At 47.4% G+C, this 20,827-nt stretch overlaps 3 protein-coding genes across 8 annotated transcripts in view; 1 reads left to right on the forward strand and 2 right to left on the reverse strand.

The window, feature by feature from the left end:
* Positions 1-1,801, reverse strand: part of ELP3 (elongator acetyltransferase complex subunit 3) — a 120,161-nt gene extending 118,360 nt beyond the window's left edge. Inside the window, exon 1 of the mRNA XM_083733477.1 lies at positions 1,621-1,801. Within this exon, the coding sequence (XP_083589603.1) occupies positions 1,621-1,639 (19 nt within the window). The 5' untranslated portion in view covers positions 1,640-1,801. The remainder of the gene's footprint in view (positions 1-1,620) is intronic.
* ZNF395 (zinc finger protein 395) overlaps positions 1-20,827 on the forward strand; it is a 446,083-nt gene that overhangs the window by 303,360 nt on the left and 121,896 nt on the right. The gene's annotated exons all lie outside the window — the stretch shown is intronic.
* FZD3 (frizzled class receptor 3) overlaps positions 12,062-20,827 on the reverse strand; it is a 28,694-nt gene continuing 19,928 nt past the window's right edge. For 4 of the 5 annotated variants that reach the window (XM_083733376.1, XM_083733377.1, XM_083733378.1 and 1 more), the window contains 3 exons: positions 17,391-17,539; positions 15,591-15,824; positions 12,062-14,900 (listed from right to left, as the gene is read on the reverse strand). In XM_083733376.1, the coding sequence (XP_083589502.1) occupies positions 14,687-14,900; positions 15,591-15,824; positions 17,391-17,539 (597 nt within the window). In that variant the 3' untranslated portion in view covers positions 12,062-14,686. The remainder of the gene's footprint in view (positions 14,901-15,590; positions 15,825-17,390; positions 17,540-20,827) is intronic. The other variant, XM_083733379.1, reaches the window with a different exon arrangement.

The following is a 20,827-nucleotide window of genomic DNA, read 5'->3' on the forward strand; positions in this document are numbered from 1 at the left end:
AGATAAAATGTAAAGAAATATACAATAATAAGAGTACATTCATTTGTAAAAAAGGAATATACAATGGGATAGACAGGAAGTCTGAAGTGTTGGTACATATATGATTTTGGAATAGATTTTTGTCCTTGTTTTTTTTCCTTTTAGTATATAAACATTGCATACATGTTGAAAATTATGGTATAATAAGCCTTGTGATGTAATATGATAATGTGTACCGGTGTAACATAATAACTTTAATAAATAAAATTTAAAAAATAATAATATCATGAGGCAGGGAGTCCCAAAGTTCTCCCCCAAGCAGCACCTGAAGGATTTCTATACATGTTGAAAATTATAGTATAATAAGCCTTGTGATGTAATATGATAACGTTTACCGATGTAACTTAAGAACTTTGAAGGATGTTGGAATGAAGTAATAGAATCACAGAATCATAGAGTTGGAAGAGACCACAAGGGCCATCGAGTCCAACCCCCTGCCAAGCAGGAAACACCATCAGAGCACTCCTGACATATGGTTGTCAAGCCTCTGCTTAAAGACCTCCAAAGAAGGAGACTCCACCACACTCCTTGGCAGCAAATTCCACTGTCGAACAGCTCTTACTGTCAGGAAGTTCTTCCTCATGTTTAGGTGGAATCTTCTTTCTTGTAGTTTGGATCCATTGCTCCGTGTCCGCTTCTCTGGAGCAGCAGAAAACAACCTTTCTCCCTCCTCTATGTGACATCCTTTTATATATTTGAACATGGCTATCATATCACCCCTTAACCTCCTCTTCTCCAGGCTAAACATGCCCAGCTCCCTTAGCCGTTCCTCATAAGGCATCGTTTCCAGGCCTTTGACCATTTTGGTTGCCCTCCTCTGGACACGTTCCAGTTTGTCAGTGTCCTTCTTGAACTGTGGTGCCCAGAACTGGACATAGTGAGGTCTGACCAGAGCAGAATACAGTGGCACTATTACTTCCCTTGATCTAGATGCTATACTCCTATTGATGCAGCCCAGAATTGCATTGGCTTTTTTAGCTGCCGCGTCACACTGTTGGCTCATGTCAAGTAATGTGGTTTTAGCAGAAATGATATAAAGGATTAAGTAAAAATGGATTGTTAATTGGTGAAAGAACAGAATGTAAAATTATAGTATATTAAGATAAATCATCAGGATAGAAATAAAGATGGAAAGGATTTGCTGAAATATCTAATTGAATTAGAATACAAAAAAGGGAGGTGTGAGGAGGTCAAGGAAATAAGCAAAGGAAAGAAAGTTATGTAAAGGATTGATTTGTTGTTGTTTTTTCTTTAATTATCTGCATCTTTTTTCTGTTTTTTTCCTTTGTTTTTGTATTGTTCTGTATTTTATTTTTTCCCCTGTTTAAATATGTTCTTTATTTTTTCTTTTTGTAACCTTTAAAATCTCAATAAAAATCTATTGAAAAAAAAAAAGAGGAGGAGGGAGACCTGCTGCCTCTCTCACGAGGCGCCCCCCCCCCCACTGAACTGAGGGGGGGAGGGGGCTCAGAGAAAGACCCCCAAGCCCCCAAATCCCCACAGAAAATGGGGCTGAGAGGAGAAACCGGCTCCTCCCCGTCAACACGTGACGCCCCCCCCCCCACTGCCAACCGCCTTTACCTTTCTTCTTCTGCCTCATGGCAACGCTGCCCCTCCTCACGGCTCCCCACAAGTTGCCTCTCCGGCAGGCCGTCAAGCGCCCTCCGTCTTCACGACGCCGTCGCGAAAGAAGGGCGGAAGAAGGAGGCACGGACGGGCAACCGCCCGCCTCGCTGCCGTAAAGCGGTCCGCGCACGCGTAGACCTGCTCTGCCCGGCCTTGCCTTGCCGAGCTTTGGAGCCAATCCGACATTGGTTACGCCTCCCAGCCAAAGGGATTGGTCGAGAGCGTTCCATCCCGGCCCTTTTGATCTGACTTTGGCTCCGCCTCCCAGCCAAAGGGATTGGTCGAGAGCGTTCCATCCCGGCCCTTTTGATCTGACTTTGGCTCCGCCTCCCAGCCAAAGGGATTGGTCGAGAGCGTTCCATCCCGGCCCTTCTGATCTGACTTTGGCTCCGCCTCCCAGCCAAAGGGATTGGTCGAGAGCGTTCCATCCCGGCCCCTTTGATCCGGCAACAATTTAAAACTGGATTTCAGCTGTCAAAAACTTGCACGCGTTCCTGAACATAGCTGTCAACTTTCCCCTTTTCTTGCGAGGAATCCTATTCGGAATAAGGGAATTTCCCTTCAGAAAAGGGAAACGCTGACAGCTATGATCCTGAAGACCATGTGTTGTCTTCAACGCGAAGTTCCACATTCAAAGTAGTAATTTAGATTTGTTTTATTAATAAGCAAACGCCCCTATGCGTATAACACCCACATGTCTAATTCTAATTAGCATTCCCTAATAGAACACTTAATTTACAGGCTTGTGCTTAAGATTCTGTTCGTCTTAAAATATATATGTAGTGATCATCATGATATGTGTGCAAAGGGGGCTGCGGAATAGGAAAGAGGATGATGCGTGGAAATGGGGGTCTGTGTGCAAGGGAGAGTTCAGAAAAGTGGGGAGGGGGAAGATAATAAGGGTGAAGGTGAACAACGGGGTACAAAGAGGGTTGCAAAAAAGGAGGGAGGAGGAGGCGTAGGAATGGGGGTGAAGATGAAAGCAGGAGCACGAAAGGGCCTGAAGAATAGCTGGGGATGGTGGCTTTGTAATTGGTTGGGAGGTGGAAAAGGTGCTTATTAGTTGCAGTGTATGGAAGGAGGGTGGACTGCAAGAAGATCAGACTTATCCATTCTGAAGGAAATCAGCCCTGAGTGCTCACTGGAAGGACAGATAGTGAAGCTCAGGCTCCAATATTTTGGCCACCTCATGAGAAGAGAAGACTCCCTGGAAAAGACCCTGATGTTGGGAAAGATGGAGGGCACAAGGAGAAGGGGAGGACAGAGGATGAGATGGTGGGACAGTGTTCTCAAAGCTACAAACATGTGTCTGACCAAACTGCAGGAGGCAGTGGAAGACAGGAGTGCCTGGAGTGCTCTAGTCCATGGGGTCACGATGAGTTGGGCACGACTAAATGACTAAACAACAACAAATGGAAGGAGGGATGTGGGTGGCGCTGTAGGTTAAACCACAGAGCCTAGGACTTGCCGATTAGAAGGTCAGTGGTTCGAATCCCCATGATGGGGTGAGCTCCCGTTGCTTGGTCCCTGCTCCTGCCCACCTAGCAGTTTGAAAGCACGTCAAAGTGCAAGTAGATAAATAGGTACCGCTCCGGCGAGAAGGTAAACGGCGTTTCCGTGCACTGCTCTGGTTCGCCAGAAGCGGCTTAGTCATGCTGGCCACATGACCTGGAAGCTGTACGCCGGCTCCCTCAGCCAATAAAGTGAGATGAACACCACAACCCCAGAGTCATTCACGACTGGACCTAATGGTCAGGGGTCCCTTTACCTTTACCTATGGAAGGAGGAAGATACAGGTTTCTAAGGGGGGGAGACATGGGCACGAAGGTAAAAATGGGTGCAGAGCAGGCTTGCGGAACAGAAGTGGCTGCACAAATGGAGTTAGGAAAGTGAAAAGCAAGCTTAGCAGCTCCAAGCAGGGCATTTTTTCCAGCAGGAACTCTCTGAAACTGAATTCCGGGCACCTCTTAGGTGGGTGCCATCACCATTACAGCCGTACCTCAGGTTACAGACACTTCAGGTTACAGACTCTGCTAACCCAGAAATAGTACCTCAGGTTAAGAACTTTGCTTCAGGATAAGAACAGAAATTGCACAGCAGCGGCAGTGGGAGTCCCCATGAGCTAAAGTGGTGCTTCAGGTTAAGAACAGTTCAGGTTAAGAACGGACCTTCGGAACGAATAATGTACTTAACCGAGGTACCACTGTATAAGATAACAAGAGAGTTGAAGGAGCGTCTCCACCCCCATCGTGCTGCCCAGACACTGAGGTCCAGCGCCAAGGGTCTTCTGGCAGTTCCCTCATTGTGAGAAGTGAGGTTACAGGGAACCAGGCAGAGGGCCTTCTCGGCGGTGGCGCCCTCCCTGTGGAACACCCTCCCATCAGATGTCAAAGAGATAAACAACTACCTGACATCTAGAAGACATTTGAAGGCAGCCCTGTTTAGGGAAGTTTTAAATGTGTGGTATTTTAATGTATTTTTAATCTTTGTTGGAAGCCGCCCAGAGTGGCTGGGGAAACCCAGATAGATGGGCGGGGTATAAATAATAAATTATGATGATGATGGCAAGTTGCTGCACCTTTTTTTCTAGAAAAATAGCACTGGGTGGGGTGGGAAGGGGGAGCTCTGTGGGTGTTGAGGCTGAGGGGTGGGGTCGAGTCACACCCCCTAGTTTTGCATAAAAGCAGTTAATTTAGCTTTAGCTATTCCTGTTTCAGTCAAAGCAGCCAGAAGTTTGGGTGCATATATTTTTTTTTCCAATTGGAGTATTTCCAAAGGAGAGGCTTGGAGGATTTGCGAAGGCATCGGAGGAATGCACAAGAGGGATGTCTGGACTCGTTGGGTCTGGCAGCTCCAGGTGGGATTTGTAGCTGGATTATGCTGCAGTTTAAGGCCTTAAGGGATTTACGGGGTGGGGGTACTCATGAAGAATGAAGCCAGGGGAGAGAAAGCAAAATAAACAAGTGCTTGGTGGGTGGCAGCAAGAAATACAAGAGCAGCAAATGAAGGGGCGGGGGGCGGAAATCCAGGGTTGTTGTTTTTTGGCAGACCACCGAAGGATAAGCTCAGGCGAGTTCTTGGCTTCCATCATTGTCACCAGAAGTTCAAGTGGCATAAAGCATATTTTAGCAGCCTAGGCTGGTATCCCAGTTGTCGCTCTATGTCCGGGTTGGAGTTAGATGTGGGTCAGAACGAAGAGGCCAAATTCAGTTGTTAGTGTACAGTCGTACCTTGGAAGTCAAACGGAATCCATTCCAGAAGTCCGTTCGACTTCCGAAAACATTTGAAAACCCAAGCGCTGCTTCTGATTGGCTACTGGAGCTGATTGGCTGCAGAAGCCGCAGAAGCCCTGTCGGACAAATGTTTGCAAACCGGAACAGTCACTTCCGGGTTTGCAGCATTCGGGAGCCAAAATGTCCGAGTACCAAGGCGTTTGGGATCCAAGGTACGACTGCAGTTCACTCTTTATTCAAGGAAACGGCATACAACTCAGCAACGCTTCCTAGTAGGTCTTGCCCTTATGGAGCAGTTGCCAGGACTTAAGGTCCCTGCCTTCCACCCCTTCCAAGGCTCTTCCTCTCCCCAATGTTTTCCAAGCAGCTACAAACTGTACCTGTACACCTTTGGCCTCTGTTTGGCTCTCTCCTGGAGCTGGAGAGGGAGATTCCCAGGATTCTTCCGCAGTCTCTTGACCTCCTTCCTCTGCTTCAGCCTTGGAGTCTGAACTGCTCCGTCACAGGTTCCTCCTGCTCACTAAACCCTGTTGTTGCGTCAATATCCAGTCCCTCCTCCCCTCTGACCTCTTCTCTGTGACCCACCTCCAGTCCCTGGGCTCTGAGCCTTTCTCCTCTGGAATTTCCCTTGGGGGTTCCCTGGCTGGTGTCTCGCACCACTCCTCATCCAGCCAGTCCAAGGCCACAAGGTGGAAAATCAAGCTGCAATGGTTCACACTACAGCAGCCTCTGCCTTGGGTTACCATCATGCTTTACAAGTGAGTCTGCCTTGGAGAGATGGTTCAGAAACCGCAGGTGGTGGAAAATATGGCAACAGCTGGGACCAGGCATTCTATGAACCAATAATAACAATAATAACAATAACAATAACAATAACAATAACAATAACAATAACAATAATAATAATAATTTATTTATACCCCGCCTTTCCCAGTTCAGAAAACTGGGCTCAGGGTGACAACAAAAAAACAGCATAAAATACAGTATAAAACGGATGTCAGGGAACTGACATCAGAGCGAGAGGCGGAGGCAGGGCTCCAGAGCGATGCCGGAGAGGGGACCAGCAGGGGGGAAGGAATTCAGTGCAACACCAGTAGAGAAGGGAAGGAGATGGAGGAATTGGAGACTGGTCTCCAAGACCCTGCATCAGAGACTAGTGGAGAGAGCGCTGGCACACCCCTGCCTTCCCCTTACTTGCGCAGACGAGTTCCGCGCAGGGAAAATAGGAGGAGACTTGGCGTCAAACAGCTCTTATGCTGGAAAAGGTTCAAGAAACGCCCACTGACAGATTTTGCAAGCGACTGACTGGCCACGGAGTGTGGGCTGTCAGCCAAGGCATGGTGAACCAGGCAATCGGACACAACAGCAGGCAACTTACGCACAAGTAACCCCTTACAACCATTACAACGGGAATGCAAATAAATTCAGAATTCAAAAATCAATTTAGGGGGGAAATCCATCCAATAAACATTAAATGATTACCAGGGCTAGCTGGCTAAATTACTCCTATTTGGGCCAGCAGGGAGACCCGGGGAAAATTAGCTGTGGGATCCCAGAGAGGGTAATCTTCATAAAAAGGTGAGGGGGAGGGAAGGAAGGGGAATAAAAGATAAGGCTAAGTTCAAATTGAAAGCCAGGAGGAATAGCTCTGTCTTACAAGCGCTGCGGAAGGAGGTTAAATCCTGCAGGGCCCTGGTCTCATGGGACAGAGCATTCCACCAGGTCGGAGCCATCACTGAGAAGGCCCTGGCCCTGGTGGAGGATAGTCTGACTTCCTTAGGACCCGGGACCTCTAAACTATGATTATTCATACACACCAGTTATCGCTTGCTTGCATCAGCTTCCAATTCAAGGTGCTGGTTTGGCCCTATAAAACTCTACAGAGCTTCAGACGTTTGCTCCTAATGGAATGCCTCCTTCTAGACAGCCCAGATGGCTGACAAGCAAGCGAAAAGAATTCCTTTCTGACTTTAGTGTGACCCACTCACACACAGAGCAGAAGCCTTATTTGCTCTCAGTTAGCTGAGTGGGAACTTGCCACAAGCCACTCATGTAGGAAAAAAGATTAAAAAACCCACCAATTTATTTTTTATCAAATAAAGTAACACTATCTCCTTTCAATTGCCCTGGCAATGCACAGAAAGCGAAAACGTCTTTAAAGCTGGGGAAATTGTGGAAATGAACTGGAAAGACGCTAAGAGCTGTTAGACAGTGGAACGGACTCTCTCAGGAGGCTGTGGACTCTCCTTCCTTGGAGTTTTTAAAGCAGAGCTTGGATGGCCATCTTGTGATGGATGCTTCAGTTGCAATTCCTGCATTGCAGGGGATTGGACTAAATGACCCTCAGAGTCTCTTTCAACTCTACAATTACATGATTCTAGGAAAAAATGAATTCCTAGGCAGCTAAAATGGTGCTCTCTGAATGTTATTGGACCATGGCTTCCATCATATCTGAGCACTGGTCATGCTAGCTGATGCTGATGGGTGTTGGGAGTCCATCTGAAGGGCACCTGTTTGGCTATCCTTGCTCTTAAACTATAGGCCAGCCTTTCTCAACCCGTGGGTCCCCATTTGCTGCTGAACTACAACTCCCATCACCCCTAGCTTGCAAAGCCAGAGCCCAGGGATGATGGGAGTCGTAGTCCAACAACATCTGGGGACCCACAGGTTGAGAATCACTGCTGTAGGCAAAGTCACTGGGGACATGGGGACATGTCTCCCAAGCACCGGAGGGGAAATTGTCTTTCTCTGGTTGTGGGAGGAGCCCAAATTTTCAAATTTTATTGAACACAATTTCTAATGAAGCAGGCAAGATGGTTGGCTGTGCAGCTCCAGCCGACCAACTTATGTGTGTCCTTGGACAGTCCAGCGAGGCTATATTCTCTTCTATAATGGCTGCTAAGCTTACTTGTTGTAGTTTATTCTTTCTGATTAAAAAAAGTAGTATTAGTAACCAAAATAAGAAGCACAGGAAACGGTTAAGTTTTCGTTTTGGCAGTTTTATTAAAAATTAAAAAACAAAACAAAAACATACCCCAAAATACTTAAATTGATGCTATGTAATCCATTTGTAGGGACGCAGGTGGCGCTGTGGGTTAAAGCCTCAGCGCCTAGGACTTGCCGATCGAAAGGTCGGCGGTTCGAATCCCTGCGGCGGGGTGCGCTCCCGCTGCTCGGTCCCAGCGCCTGCCAACCTAGCAGTTCGAAAGCACCTCCGGGTGCAAGTAGATAAATAGGGACCGCTTACCAGCGGGAAGGTAAACGGCGTTTCCGTGTGCTGCGCTGGTGCTGGCTCGCCAGAGCAGCTTCGTCACGCTGGCCACGTGACCCGGAAGTGTCTCCAGACAGCGCTGGCCCCTGGCCTCTTGAGTGAGATGGGCGCACAACCCCAGAGTCTGTCAAGACTGGCCCGTACGGGCAGGGGTACCTTTACCTTTACCTTAATCCATTTGTACACTCACAGTTAAGGTGCTAAAACAACAAAACCGAGGAGGACACGGGGGCACTGTAAACGAGGAGATCAAATATAAGAGAAGCTAAGTGCAAGTTGAACCAGTTAGCAGTAGAGGTCAGGAACCATGCTAGCAATGCAAGTGTTTCTGCTACAGGTGAACCTTGCACAAACACAGAAGTGTTTTTCATATATCAGAGAGATAGCAAACCAGAAAACCTGAAAGAAGAGACATGAATCAATCCAAGCAATAAGGGGAAAGGGAGGGATGGAGATGACCAGAGGTTCTGGTTCCCTAAATACAGCTGTTAAAGAGTGGAAAATCCCATTAATATGAGAGAGGAAAGGGGAACCAGCCCACACCTGTCGGGATTTCCTGCCATTTTGACCTCTTACCCCTCAGTTGGATCCTTCACTGACAAGGAGAGAGCCCACATCCAGTTGCTTGCGACATCTAAGGCAGTACTGAAAAAATTAGCACTGAGAGCCAGTGTGGTGTAATGGTTAAGAGCGGTAGTCTCGTAATCTGGGGAACTGGGTTTGCGTCTCCGCTCTTCCACATGCAGCTGCTGGGTGACACCTTGGGCCAGTCACACTTCTCTGAAGTCTCTCAGCCCCACTCACCTCACAGAGTGTTTGTTGTGGGGGTGGAAGGGAAAGGAGAATGTGAGCCGCTTTGAGACTCCTTAAAGGGAGTGAAAGGCGGGATATCAAATCCAAACTCCTCTTCTTCTTCTTCTGAAGGGTCAACTTGCTTAGAGGTCAGATCTAGTTTTCTTTGAGGCATACAGTGGATGGATTTTGCTACCTGCATGGTATATAAGAAGGAATCCGCAACATGGTGCTTTTCAGATGCTTTGGCAACAGCTCCCATCAGCTCCATCCAGAATGGCCAGTGGTCAGGGATGATGGAAGCTGTAGTCCAATATCTGGAGGTCAACAGGGTTGGGGAAGACTGTTCAAGATGGCTTGGCTACATGGTTCTGAACTCCATGGGAGCTGAAGCAAGGCGATTTTTAAATCTGCTAGGAAGAACGGACTGTGCCCTCCACAAAATTGAATGAATTCACAATAATATGGGATTAGAGGCTCTCTCGGCCACCCTGGTGGCAATGGAGGGGGAAAATGGTGCCATTCTTCTGAAATAAATAGAAATTAGGATCCAGGAAGACCTCAACAGATTACAGTTCTATCATTCTATAGTTCGAGAACTGGTCTTTCAATAGGGACATATGTAAGGTTCTCCATTCAGGCATGAATGATAAGATGCACAAATATAGGATGGGGGGCACCTGGCTTGACAGCAGTACATGTGAAAAGGATCCAGGGGTCTTAGCAGATCACAAGGTTAACACGAGTCAACAGTGTGATGCAGAAGAAAAAAAAACATAAATCTAATGCTATTCTAGGCTGCATCAACAGAAACCTAGTGTCCCAATCAAGGGAAGTAATAGTACCATTCTATTCTGCCTTGGTCAAGACCACACCTAGAGCCCTGTGTCCAGTTCTGGGCACCACAATTTAAGGATATCGAAAAGCTGGAATGTGTGTGGAGGAGGGCGACTAAGATAATAATAACAATAATTTATTATTTATACCCCGTCCATCTGGCTGAGTTTCCCCAGCCACTCTGGGCAGCTCCCAATCGAGTGTTAAAAACAATACAGCATTAAATATTAAAAACTTCCCTAAACAGGGCTGCCTTCAGATGTCTTTTAAAAATAAGATAGCTGCTTATTTCCTTGACATCTGATGGGAGGGTGTTCCACAGGGTGGGCGCCACTACTGAGAAGGCCCTCTGCCTGGTTTCCTATAACCTCACTTCTCGCAATGAGGGAACCGCCAGAAGGCCCTCAGCACTGGATCTCAGTGTCCGGGGCTGAATGATGGGGGTGGAGACGCTCCTTCAAATCGATTTCGAATTGCAAGAAGGGAGATTCCGACTAAGCATTAGGAATATATTTTTGGTTACCTTGGAAGTGGTGGGCTCTCTCCTTCATTGGAGAAAAAACCCAGCAATCTTCTTCACATCCATGTGCCCCTTTTATATCCAGGACTACAGCCAAGGATTGAAAATAACAGAGCTTACATTAAAAACCCTGCTCGTTGTACCTCATCACACTTGACAGAAGAATTATTGCTGATGCCTGAAGCTATACCCATTTAAGCCAAATCTAGTTACACTCCAATGGCATTTCGCAAAAGCCAAGGGGAGCAGGAAGGGGGGATCCTTTGCAAAACTAAGTATCAATAAACATAATCCCTTTGCTGTTACAATAAAAAACCCTCCTCTCCTATTCTGATTTACTTTAATCCCTGCCCCAAGCAGTAGAGGGTTTGGCTTTTTATGAGCCTGTGTAGCTAAAGCAAAGCAGCTTCTCTGGCGAACCAGGAAGTCGTACATGCTGCAGAGCTGGCCTAGCAATCTATCCACTTCCCCACAGCCAGAACAGAGCAATGTGGCAGAGGCATTTCAAGCAATTGGTGGCTTTTTCCTAGAATTTTAGGCATGCATGCAGTCCAAGGACTCAACTATACAGCCACAAATAAAACGTTTGAAGTGTGTTTCAAATATACAATGTGACACTAGATGGCGATAGTAAGCCTTATGGAAAATCCATTGTAGCATTTTCAGAACATTTTTAATATGCGTGTAGATTCCATCCAAGAGGCCATTTCTGCAGTGAATGCCGCAGGAATCCAAGCCTCTATGTGCACTGAGATATAAACAGAGCAGCACCCCAAATTTATTTGGGAGCTGGTGCAAGCTTATAATAATAGCAATAATTTATTATTTATTCCCCGCCCATCTGGCTGGGCTTCCCCAGCCGCTCTGGGCGGCTTCCAACAAAATATTAAAGTACAGCAATGCAGCAAACATTAAAAGCTTCCCTAAACAGGGCTGCCTTCAGATGTCTTCTAAAAGTCTGGTAGTTGTTGTTCTCTTTGACATCTGGTAGGAGGGCGTTCCACAGGGCGGGTGCCACCACTGAGAACGCCCTCTGCCTGGTTCCCTGTAGCTTTGCTTCTCGCAGTGAGGGAACCGCCAGAAGGCTCTCGGTGCTGGACCTCAGTGTCTGGGTAGAACGATGGGGGTGGAGATGCTCCTTCAGGTATACTGGCCCGAGCTTAGGTTGCACCCCAGATGTGCATTTAGGTAGAGGGGTGCAGCAACTGTGGAAGTGGAGAAGGGCAGAAGAGGGGGTGGGAAGCTAAGACAGGTTAGGGCAGGGGTCAGCAAACTTTTCCAGCAGGGGGCCGGTCCACTGTCCCTCGGACCTTGTGGGGGGCCGGACTATACTTTGGGAGGTGGTGGAATGAACGAATTCCTATGCCCCACAAAATACCCAGAGATGCATTTTAAATAAAAGGACACATTCTACTCCGTTTTACCCATTGTTGTCTTTTTAATGGTATATATTGCTTGTTTTATGTTGCTATGGCCGTTGGCTGATGCAAATAAAGTTTACCTATCTATCTCATGTAAAAACAGGCTGATTCCTGGATCGTCCAGGGGCCGGATTTAGAAGGCAATTGGGCTGGATCCAGCCCCCAGGCCTTACTTTGCCTACCCATGGGTTAGGGGCTTGTAACACTACATTATCTACCTCCATGCTCACCAGAGTATGCTTAGCAACTTATTTTGTTGAAATAGGTTAAACTATTAGTAGAAAACGGGGGGGGGGGCATAGAGAAGCTGAGAAAACTAGTATTTGATTTGGAGAGTATATGTGTTATTTGAGGAGGAGAAATGGAGAAGCAAAGAAGTCTCATTGCATCAGATAAAACTTGCACCTGCCGCTGTTTGCCAGGTCGCCCAGCATCCAGCCTTAGCTGGGCTACCCATTTCATTTGAGGAAATGAGAAGCTCAAGCAATTTCAGATTTTCCAAAGGTAGCCGTGGGGTGGTTTCTTACGGAGTAGCATTTAAATCCCAGGTTCTCCAATCCCCCCCCCCCCTCGTGTGGAGTCGCTGCGGGGAGTGAGGTCCCCTCACCTTCCACCCAACACCCGCTTTCTTGCAATACTATCAAATGTTAGGAACCACAAATTCTATAAAAACGAAACAATGCTTTGTCACAATCCTTAAGCACTAGCATCCAAGTGTAGGTGTTTGGCATGTTTCCTGCACATCATATAGCAGACACAGATCAGATGGGTGAAGCATATTAAGAGAAAGCAACTGTACATTTCCCAGCAATAGTGTTACAGAGCAATAGGTGAGGTAGGTTCGAACACAAGCCAGTGCTTCCTTGTGGCAACAATTCAAACACTTGCCAATAGCTGCCTTAGAAAAATCAAGTCTACTTCCCAAAAGCGGTGTGGGCAACGTTTTCAGCAAGGACTGTTAATTTGCATATATGAATTACTCATTTGCATATCATTCACAGGAGTGCAAAGCTGGCCAAAGGATGTGGACAAGTCCTACTTAAAACCAGACCCCATGTACATTTACTCAGAAGCAAGGCCCACTCTGTCCAATGAGATTTACTAGCTTGTATGTTTAAGATGGCAATCTTAATCAGATATCCCTGTTTTGAAAGCACAAACCCCAAGGTTGGGAACCTTAAGCTGCCCCTTGAATCCTGAATTTTTCAAATAAAGGGGGGTAGGGAGTTGAGGCCAGCTTCACGTTTGGGCTGGGATTCAAAAACGCCACTTGAGGTTCACCCACAGGACTGAGGACCTTTGCCCCTTAACAGCTGCCCCCCTTGCTGTATCCCAAATTGCTGTGAGAAAGTTCCCTTATTTTCCAGAGCTGTTTGGCATGCCCTGCGGGAGGGCTGCTTCTAGCAGGAAGCACAAGCCCCAGGCCCCCTTGGCTGCAGGGAAGTGCAAGTTTTGGGATCTCAGCCCCCGCAATCTGCTTCTCACGTCAGAGTATTTGGTGCACTGGTGGCGTCTTGAATCCAGGAAGGTCACCATGGCCACAGCTGTATGGACTAAGGTCCGACCTAAGAACCCTCCCGCTCCCTCAAATAACCCACATGGAAGTCCCGACTCAGAAGTGCTTAGGCTGTCGTCAGCTACCCCTGAACTAAATGCAGGGTTCAAATGTGCCTGCCTTCAGCACCCGCCCTGTCCAAGTTATCCTAAGAACAACATTTGAAAAAGCAAGCTAAGCGCACTCCACAAAGAATTCCCTCAGCCCTATTCTGAACCTGATTTAAGGAACCGGGCGGAGGAAGCCTCATTTGCTCTGCTTGTCTTCCACTTCCCTTCCTTGAGCCTGGCATGCGAAGCGACGAGCAAATTCAAACTTTTCTCCTTAATGACTGTTCTCAGGCCTCGGCCAAAACACACTTCATTAAACAAGCCAACAGTTTAGCAAGTGTATGAATGGGTCCACTTGCCCTTCCCCTCTCAAACAGCACCCCAGTTCCCATTCTGTCTTAATAGAGGTCATTAACCCCCCCCCCCATAGAATGCCCTAGATACAGCAGGAGCTGTTCAAGGCACTGAGGCTGAAAGGGGTCAGGGATGGGGGTATTTACACAATATTCGTCAGGAGAACAAAAGGTAGCTAAATTGTCAAAATCCATTTCCCTCTCGCATCCATGTTGGGCTTGGGAGGCGACGGATACAGTTTGGGAACTAACGCCCACTTCCCTTCTTCCCTGCGTAAAAACTGTAAACAAGTAGGAAATTGGAACATTTTCTACAAAAGCACAGACGATACAAGAAGCTAAGTACCAATTGTTCATACCCACCCACCCTCCCTCCCTCCCTCCCAGAGACTAGCAATTTCAGTTAAGAGCAGACACGCTTATGCAGAGCCTTCTCTGCTCATTATCCTTCTGCTGCACTTCCAGTGTAACCGCTTAAAATCTCCTGCTGATCCCCTACAGATGTCCTTTGTGCAGTTTTTAAAAAACATGCAGCCCACCCTCTGCGCTGCATGAGAACAGCTAACCAGTTTATTACTAATCGGAGACAGCAACAAAAAGATTGCAGGGGTGGAATTTTTTTCAAACAAAAAGCCAGTCTTCTGCTTGGGGTTTTTTTTGTCCCCCTTCCACAGGATCTTCATAGTAGATATCTCTTAGAGAAGCATACGGACAATTAAAAAACAGCGCTAAGAAATTCCAGTTGTCAAGCATAATAAATAAAGTTTGTATTGAGGAGTCAAGTACCAGAAACCGTTTAGCTTGTAGACTCGATCAAGCAGCATACCTTTGCTGGGAGAAAATGTTTCTGAGAAATTGCTGGCTAGGGGGAAAAGGCAGCAGCTGGTTAGGTTCCACCGGGGCAAGCTGAGCACCTAAGAGAACTAACACTGAGTTCTGTTGAACTGAAATGGAACGAGCACTGCTCATGGAACAGAGAGAAGCGCGGCTCAAGCGCTAGTACCGTCCTCTTCGATCACCCGGTTCATGCTGGTGCCGTGCGTGATGTGGGTCACTGGATTGCCACTGAGGTCCCTGGTGCTGCTGTGACGCGACTGGTCGTTGAGCCGGTGGGAACTGCTGTGCCTGGAGTGGTCCGTCAGTCGGGACATGCTGCCGTGAGGTAGTCGCTCTTCAATCCCGCGGTAACTGCAGGGGGTATACCTAATTCATAAAGACTCATCGGTTTCAGAAACACAGACAAGAATGGGTTTCCCATTCAGATAGCTGCAGGACCTCCCCTCCCACCCGACACAATGCATAACGCAGATTGGATTCAGCAGAGCTCAGTCCCAGTCCCAGGCCTCCCTAAGTCTGAAAATTTAGACAAAGGCAGGCTTTTCTTTGTAGCAGGTGTTTAAACAGAGTTTGGATGCTCATCTGTCAGGGATTCTTTAGCTGTGATTCCTGCATTGCAGGGGGCTAGACCATATGCATAGCTGTCAACTTTTCCCTTTCCTTGCAAGGAATCCTATTCGGAATAAGGGAATTTCCCTCTACAAAAGGGAAAAGTTGACAGCTATGCATATGACCCAGGGGTGTGTTCCCTTCCAACTCTGTGATTCGATGGCCAGGAGAAAACCCACTCTGAAACCCTGGAGAACTGCTGCCAGCCCGGGTAGGCAAGAACGGCCAGGATCTAACTCCATTTAATGCTGTTTTTATGTGGACAATGTGGGAGAGAGAAAAGAGCTCACAGCTCTATTGACAGAACTTGAAACAGACCACTAAGGGGTGGGGAAAAGGCTATCAGCTCCCACAAATTCATCCAGCAACTGGCAACCCCCCATTTAACTGGCGACGTGTTCTCTGCCTAGGTGTGTTGCGTTCACACAGCCATTTCAATCTTCTCACCTGCCATCCCGTGACCTATGCAAGCTGCCGTGGTAGCTACTGACTTTGCTATGGACGCTGCCTGCTTTGCTTCGCTGGTCGTCCATCATAGCCAGCTGGGTAGAGGAAGCGTGGGTGGATGTTCCTTGGGTGGAGGTGCCTCTGGACTTGCGGATTATGGGTGTGTTGGGGTCTCTCAAGAGCGACTGAGCAAAATCAGGCTCCTGAAGCACTTGCCGGCTCTCGTTCACAACCCTGTTTACAACAGTAAAGCCCGGTCAGTTTGACTCCAGAGAGACAGATGGCAATAGGCAAGAGCATGCAGAGGTTAGGTGGCGAAAAAATCTACTGACTACCCAGTGCGAAAGGGAGGTGTCTGTTCTTACCGTATCTGGATCATTCAGACCTAGAAATGGTGTTCACTGTTGTAGAAATACAAGCCAGCAATAATTTTTGGAGGGGGGCAAGCATCGTTTTTTACTAGTAGCTGCAGAGTCCCGCTGCTGGACCAGGCCGAAGGGGGGCCACCTAATCCAGCATCCTTTTTTAAAAAATTGTCAGCCAGAAGCCTCTGAGAAACCTGTAGAACAGCCTTTCTCAACCTGTGGGTCCCCAGATGTTGTTGAACTACAACTCCCATCACCCATAGCTAGCAAGGCCAGAGCTCAGGAATGATGGGAGTCATAGTCCAACAAAATCTGGGGACCCACAGGTTGAGAACCGCTGCTGTAGAAGAAAGGCCTCAGTGCAACAGCCCTCTTCCCACCGGTGACTCCTCTCAGCATGTCTTACCTTCAGCATCTATTTCTATGCATCTGCATAGGTTAAGGCAGTCTGGCTGGGCCACAGCTCAGTATCAGAGCACAGAAGGTTCCAGGTTCAACCCTTGGCATTTCAAGCTAAAGCTGGGAACGAATGACCCATCTGTGAAATGCTGGACAGCCACTCCCAGTCAGTGTAGCTGATCTGACTCTATAGAAGGTGGCCTTGTAAGACGCCTCCCTCAGAGGTAAAGAAGCCTGCTGGCCACATCCTATTCTGCACCCCTGACTAAGGTGTACTCTCCATTGTGTGAGGCAGTGGTGCTGTCTGCCTTGAAGGAACTGTGGCTTCTCCTTAACAAGCCTTTTTTTTGGACCCAGCAACTACTAACAACCATCGCCCAGTTGCCAGTATCCCCTTTGGGGGCAAAATGCTTAAGAAGGTGGCAGCGGCTCAACAACAAGCCCGGCTGAATTAAGCAGATTATCTGGGTCCATTTCAATCCAGGTTCAGCACAGTCTGGCACAGACTTAGTGTTGGCTGGCCTAACGGACGGCCTTTGTCAAGAGGGATGAAGAAATGCAAAGGGTCTCAGATGAAGATTGAAACTGTCAGCAGTTTGGTGGCCTCATTCTGCCCCAGCAGCAAGACAGGAGCAATGGTGGAAGCAAAGTCTCTTCCCTGCTACCCAGCAGGCCCTTCCCTCCCTCTTTCTGGCATGCAGAATGCTACATGGGGTAGGGGAGTGAAAGATATTAAGAGTGGTTGGGGACTTTGCTCCCCCCATTGCCATGTATATTTGGGGAAAGGAGTTTAAGAATTTGTGGGAGGTGGCGTGGAGATTGCCTAATCTGCTCTTTCCATATTCCCCTTTGAGAAAATGAAATGAAAACAACAGTTTGGAGTTGTTGTTTTTACCCCTGTCAAAGAAAGCTTGAAAAAAGGCAAGCAGGGAAAAATGAGGGAAGAAAATCTGCCTCTTGCTTAAGAACTGCTTTGAGCAAAATCTGAGTTATAGCAGAACCTGTTCCATGCCACCTTTTATGTATCACAACTCACTCTTTTTTCTTGCGCCCATGGAAGAAGCTGGCCCATTCAAAGCAGGTCTTTTTACTTCCAACCCAGAAGACAGATGGAATCCCAACCACCAGAGCCATCAGATACTTCATCAGAAAGAGGATCAAGTCTGGACGACTCATCTGCGTGACCTGGAAGGAGCAGACAAGGGCAAACATGAGACACTGCTGCAGATCCACAACTCCATCTCTCTAACTCACTAGCAGAAAACAAAGATCAGTCGAGTCCCTCCATTTCCCATCTACAGAATGGGCCCACAGAATCCAGATAGATAAAGGCAATTTATCTGAAGTATTTCAGTCACACAGAAAATCATTTCAATCAAAACTCCAATTTCAATTCCTCATGTACCTTAAGTATTTCCAAAGCCAGAGAACATGTCAGTGCATAACCATTAAAACAGAGAGGCAACATTGGCAAGGAAAATAGCCACAAATCACACCCAAACAACTGATTTCAATAGAATTTCCTGGAGAAGCGTGTGAAGTATTCACATGGAATTAACTCCCGCCTTGTTTAGCTGAAGTACGTATGGATGAATTCACAAGACTATGGTGGGAAAGCACTCTGACTTGTGAGCACCACAAAATATCCCCTTTGCTGACCAACTATTTGGTGGAAATGCTTTGAAAATCCTCACTAAATGTGGAGAGTCACCGTCTCAGATTAACAGCCCTAAGACAGCAACTGTCTCTTACTTGCATATATGAAATTTTATAAACAAAAGTGTAATGAGTTGTGGAGAATCATTCTCAATCACACATGGGACAGCTATGAGCCAGGGCAGAGTGCATGCTAACTGTGAAGATAGCAATGAAAACCATCCAGGTCCTCCTCCATAGTATCCAGTGTAATTTGTAAGCATCCTGATTTTGCAATCTTCCATCGGCTAACGGCTGGCAAGGGGCAGGGAAAGGCCAAACACCACAAGGTCTGTAAACTCTGCTAGGAGAATTATGGGAGAGCAAAATGTTGGGGTGCTGCTTTTGGCAGTAGCTGCATTTTGAGCATAACCTTGCTAGCGTGTGAAATGAGTGCAATTGTGCGGTAGTTGGAGCATTCTTTGGCACTGCCCTTCTTTGGGATTGGGATGTAGACTGATCTTCTCCAATCCTCTGGCCACTACTGAGTTTTCCAAACTTGCTGGCATATTGAGTATAGTAGCTTAACAGCATCATCTTTTAAAATTTTAAATAGTTCAGCTGGAATGTCATCACTTTCACTGGCCTTGTTATTAGCAGTGCTTTCTAAGGCCCATTTGACTTCACTCTCCAGTATGTCTGGCTCAAGGTCAGCAACCACACTACCTGGCGACAGAGGACGAGATGGTTGGACGGTGTTCTCGAAGCTACTAATATGAATTTGACCAAACTGTGGGAGGCAGTGGAAGACAGGAGTGCCTGGTGTGTTCTGGTCCATGGGGTCACGAAGAGTCGGACACGACTAAACGACTAAACAACAACAAAGCATGTTTAGCATCATCTCTAGCTCGGCACTGTGAGGCACAAGGGAAAAGTCCTTTTCTGCTCCTGCAATGGGGCTCACACATATATTCCATTAATTTGTAGAGCTATAAAGCTACCATAGCTGATTGGGGCTGATAGCACAATAGGGCCGAGAAAGCAGTTGTTCCATTGCAGATTCAGAAAGGACTGCCTGCATATACTCACTGAAAAGCTAACTTACGAAGCACTGCTCTTCTGCTTCTCCAATGCTGGCTGTTTCTCAACAAGTATCAATCCTATTCTTGAAATAGAGTGGAGTTGAAGCCCCTGCAAATGCCACCCAGGACACTTTCAGAGCAGCTGAATCTGGAGGCATTTATAGTGCCTGTCAAATGCCATCAGCTTCTGTTATGGCTCTGAGGCAGAAAAACGTATTATGAGAGATGCCAAGCGGTGGCTGGACAATGAAGTGGCAGTTGATCCCACTTGACAGGAAGAGACACAAAGCTGGGGGAAAAAATGTGCATGGAGCTGCAGTCTCAGTCTGTGCCCTGTACTCCCTTAATTGATACTGAGCACAGGGCAAAGAACAACTAGGACAGGGTGTTGAGAATTCAAGATCTTCCCAATTCCAAACAGCAGCTGCTTCTGCTAGTCTCAAAGCTATAATTCAGATAGCGTATCTGACTAGACCAGATGGCAAGTAGCTTCTGGTCTGGGCAATTTCAATCCTGAGGGAAAGCTAAGAACAGCCCAAACCTTTTTCAACATTTCACCCCTGGGACTACCCTCAAGGAGAGACCAGGTGCGGGTCTTTGGCTCACACTGTCAGCACTGCCTGTCCCCCTCATCACAAGGTGAAATAAAGAATCCAAACTGGGAGATCCTCCGATTAGCTGAACACTTGAGAATTTCTCTCTGAAATGAGATTTCAAATAGCTGCAGGATCCTCAACCAGCTGTTCACAGCTTCAGAGGACGTGGCATCTCACTCCTGGTCTGGCAGTGGACAGGCCCACGTCATCACACTTTAGACAAAATTAAGAGCTGTGCACATCTTTCCTTTACTGCCATTTGATCACATAGATTAGGTTTGACTCTGGAGAACTGCCAGATGCAATTAAGAGCTAGCACACTCTTGCTCCCTTTATATAACAAATTACTTCCAGTCACTGCTCAGAGTTAGGCCTGCGGCTACCTGGGGAGCAGAAGAGCACTTTCCTTGGAACATAACTCCAAAAAATAAAACAGGGTTGTGGTGATTTGAAAGACAGATAACTGATCTGCTCCCATCTCGACTAAGCTGGGAAGCAGAAATGGACGGCACCAGCTCCTGCTGGGGAAACTCCACAGACGGAAAGGAGTCTGCCAACAACCTTTGGCGCTACAACCAAAGTGTGTACACGGTTCATGGGTAGAAGCCGCAGAAGCGAGGTGGAAAGCTGGCAGGGCAACAGACCTCCAGTGACAAACACAGGAGCTGAAGGAAGATGTGTGCTGCTTGCTGTGAAGGCAGGGCAGACCGAGGAATGCCTCCTTCCTAAGATGTTATCCTGCCTTCTCTGCTGGTGGGTCCTAAAGTCCAACCCAACTGGCTCACTCCCACTACATGAGATTTTAGCAGAGACGCCCCAGACACAGTTTTTTCGAGGGTGCATTTTGCTCCTCATGCCGCCCCTGCCAGTCCCAAGCTGCTTTGCGAGTCTGATCCCAGCCTGGCAAAGCCGCGTGGGGCTGGCAAGGCGTCAGGAGGATGCAAAAGGCTGATTGGAAGGGTGCATGCCTGCACAGCTGTGTCGTCCTCATGTTCACCCTTCCAGCCCGTGCGTGAGGAGGATGCAACAGGCATGCAACAAGGAGGTCCAAGAACCTCTGATTGGGTTAGAGTTCCTAGAAGGTTGTACATGGATGTTAAAACTGTGGAGCCTTTTCAAGTATCTTAAGCGTAGGATGCAAAAGGTATAAAGCCTGTCAC

This window comes from Podarcis gaigeae, assembly GCF_964106915.1.
Source record: "Podarcis gaigeae genome assembly, chromosome: 3".
In the NCBI taxonomy this organism is placed as follows: Eukaryota; Metazoa; Chordata; class Lepidosauria; order Squamata; family Lacertidae; genus Podarcis; species Podarcis gaigeae.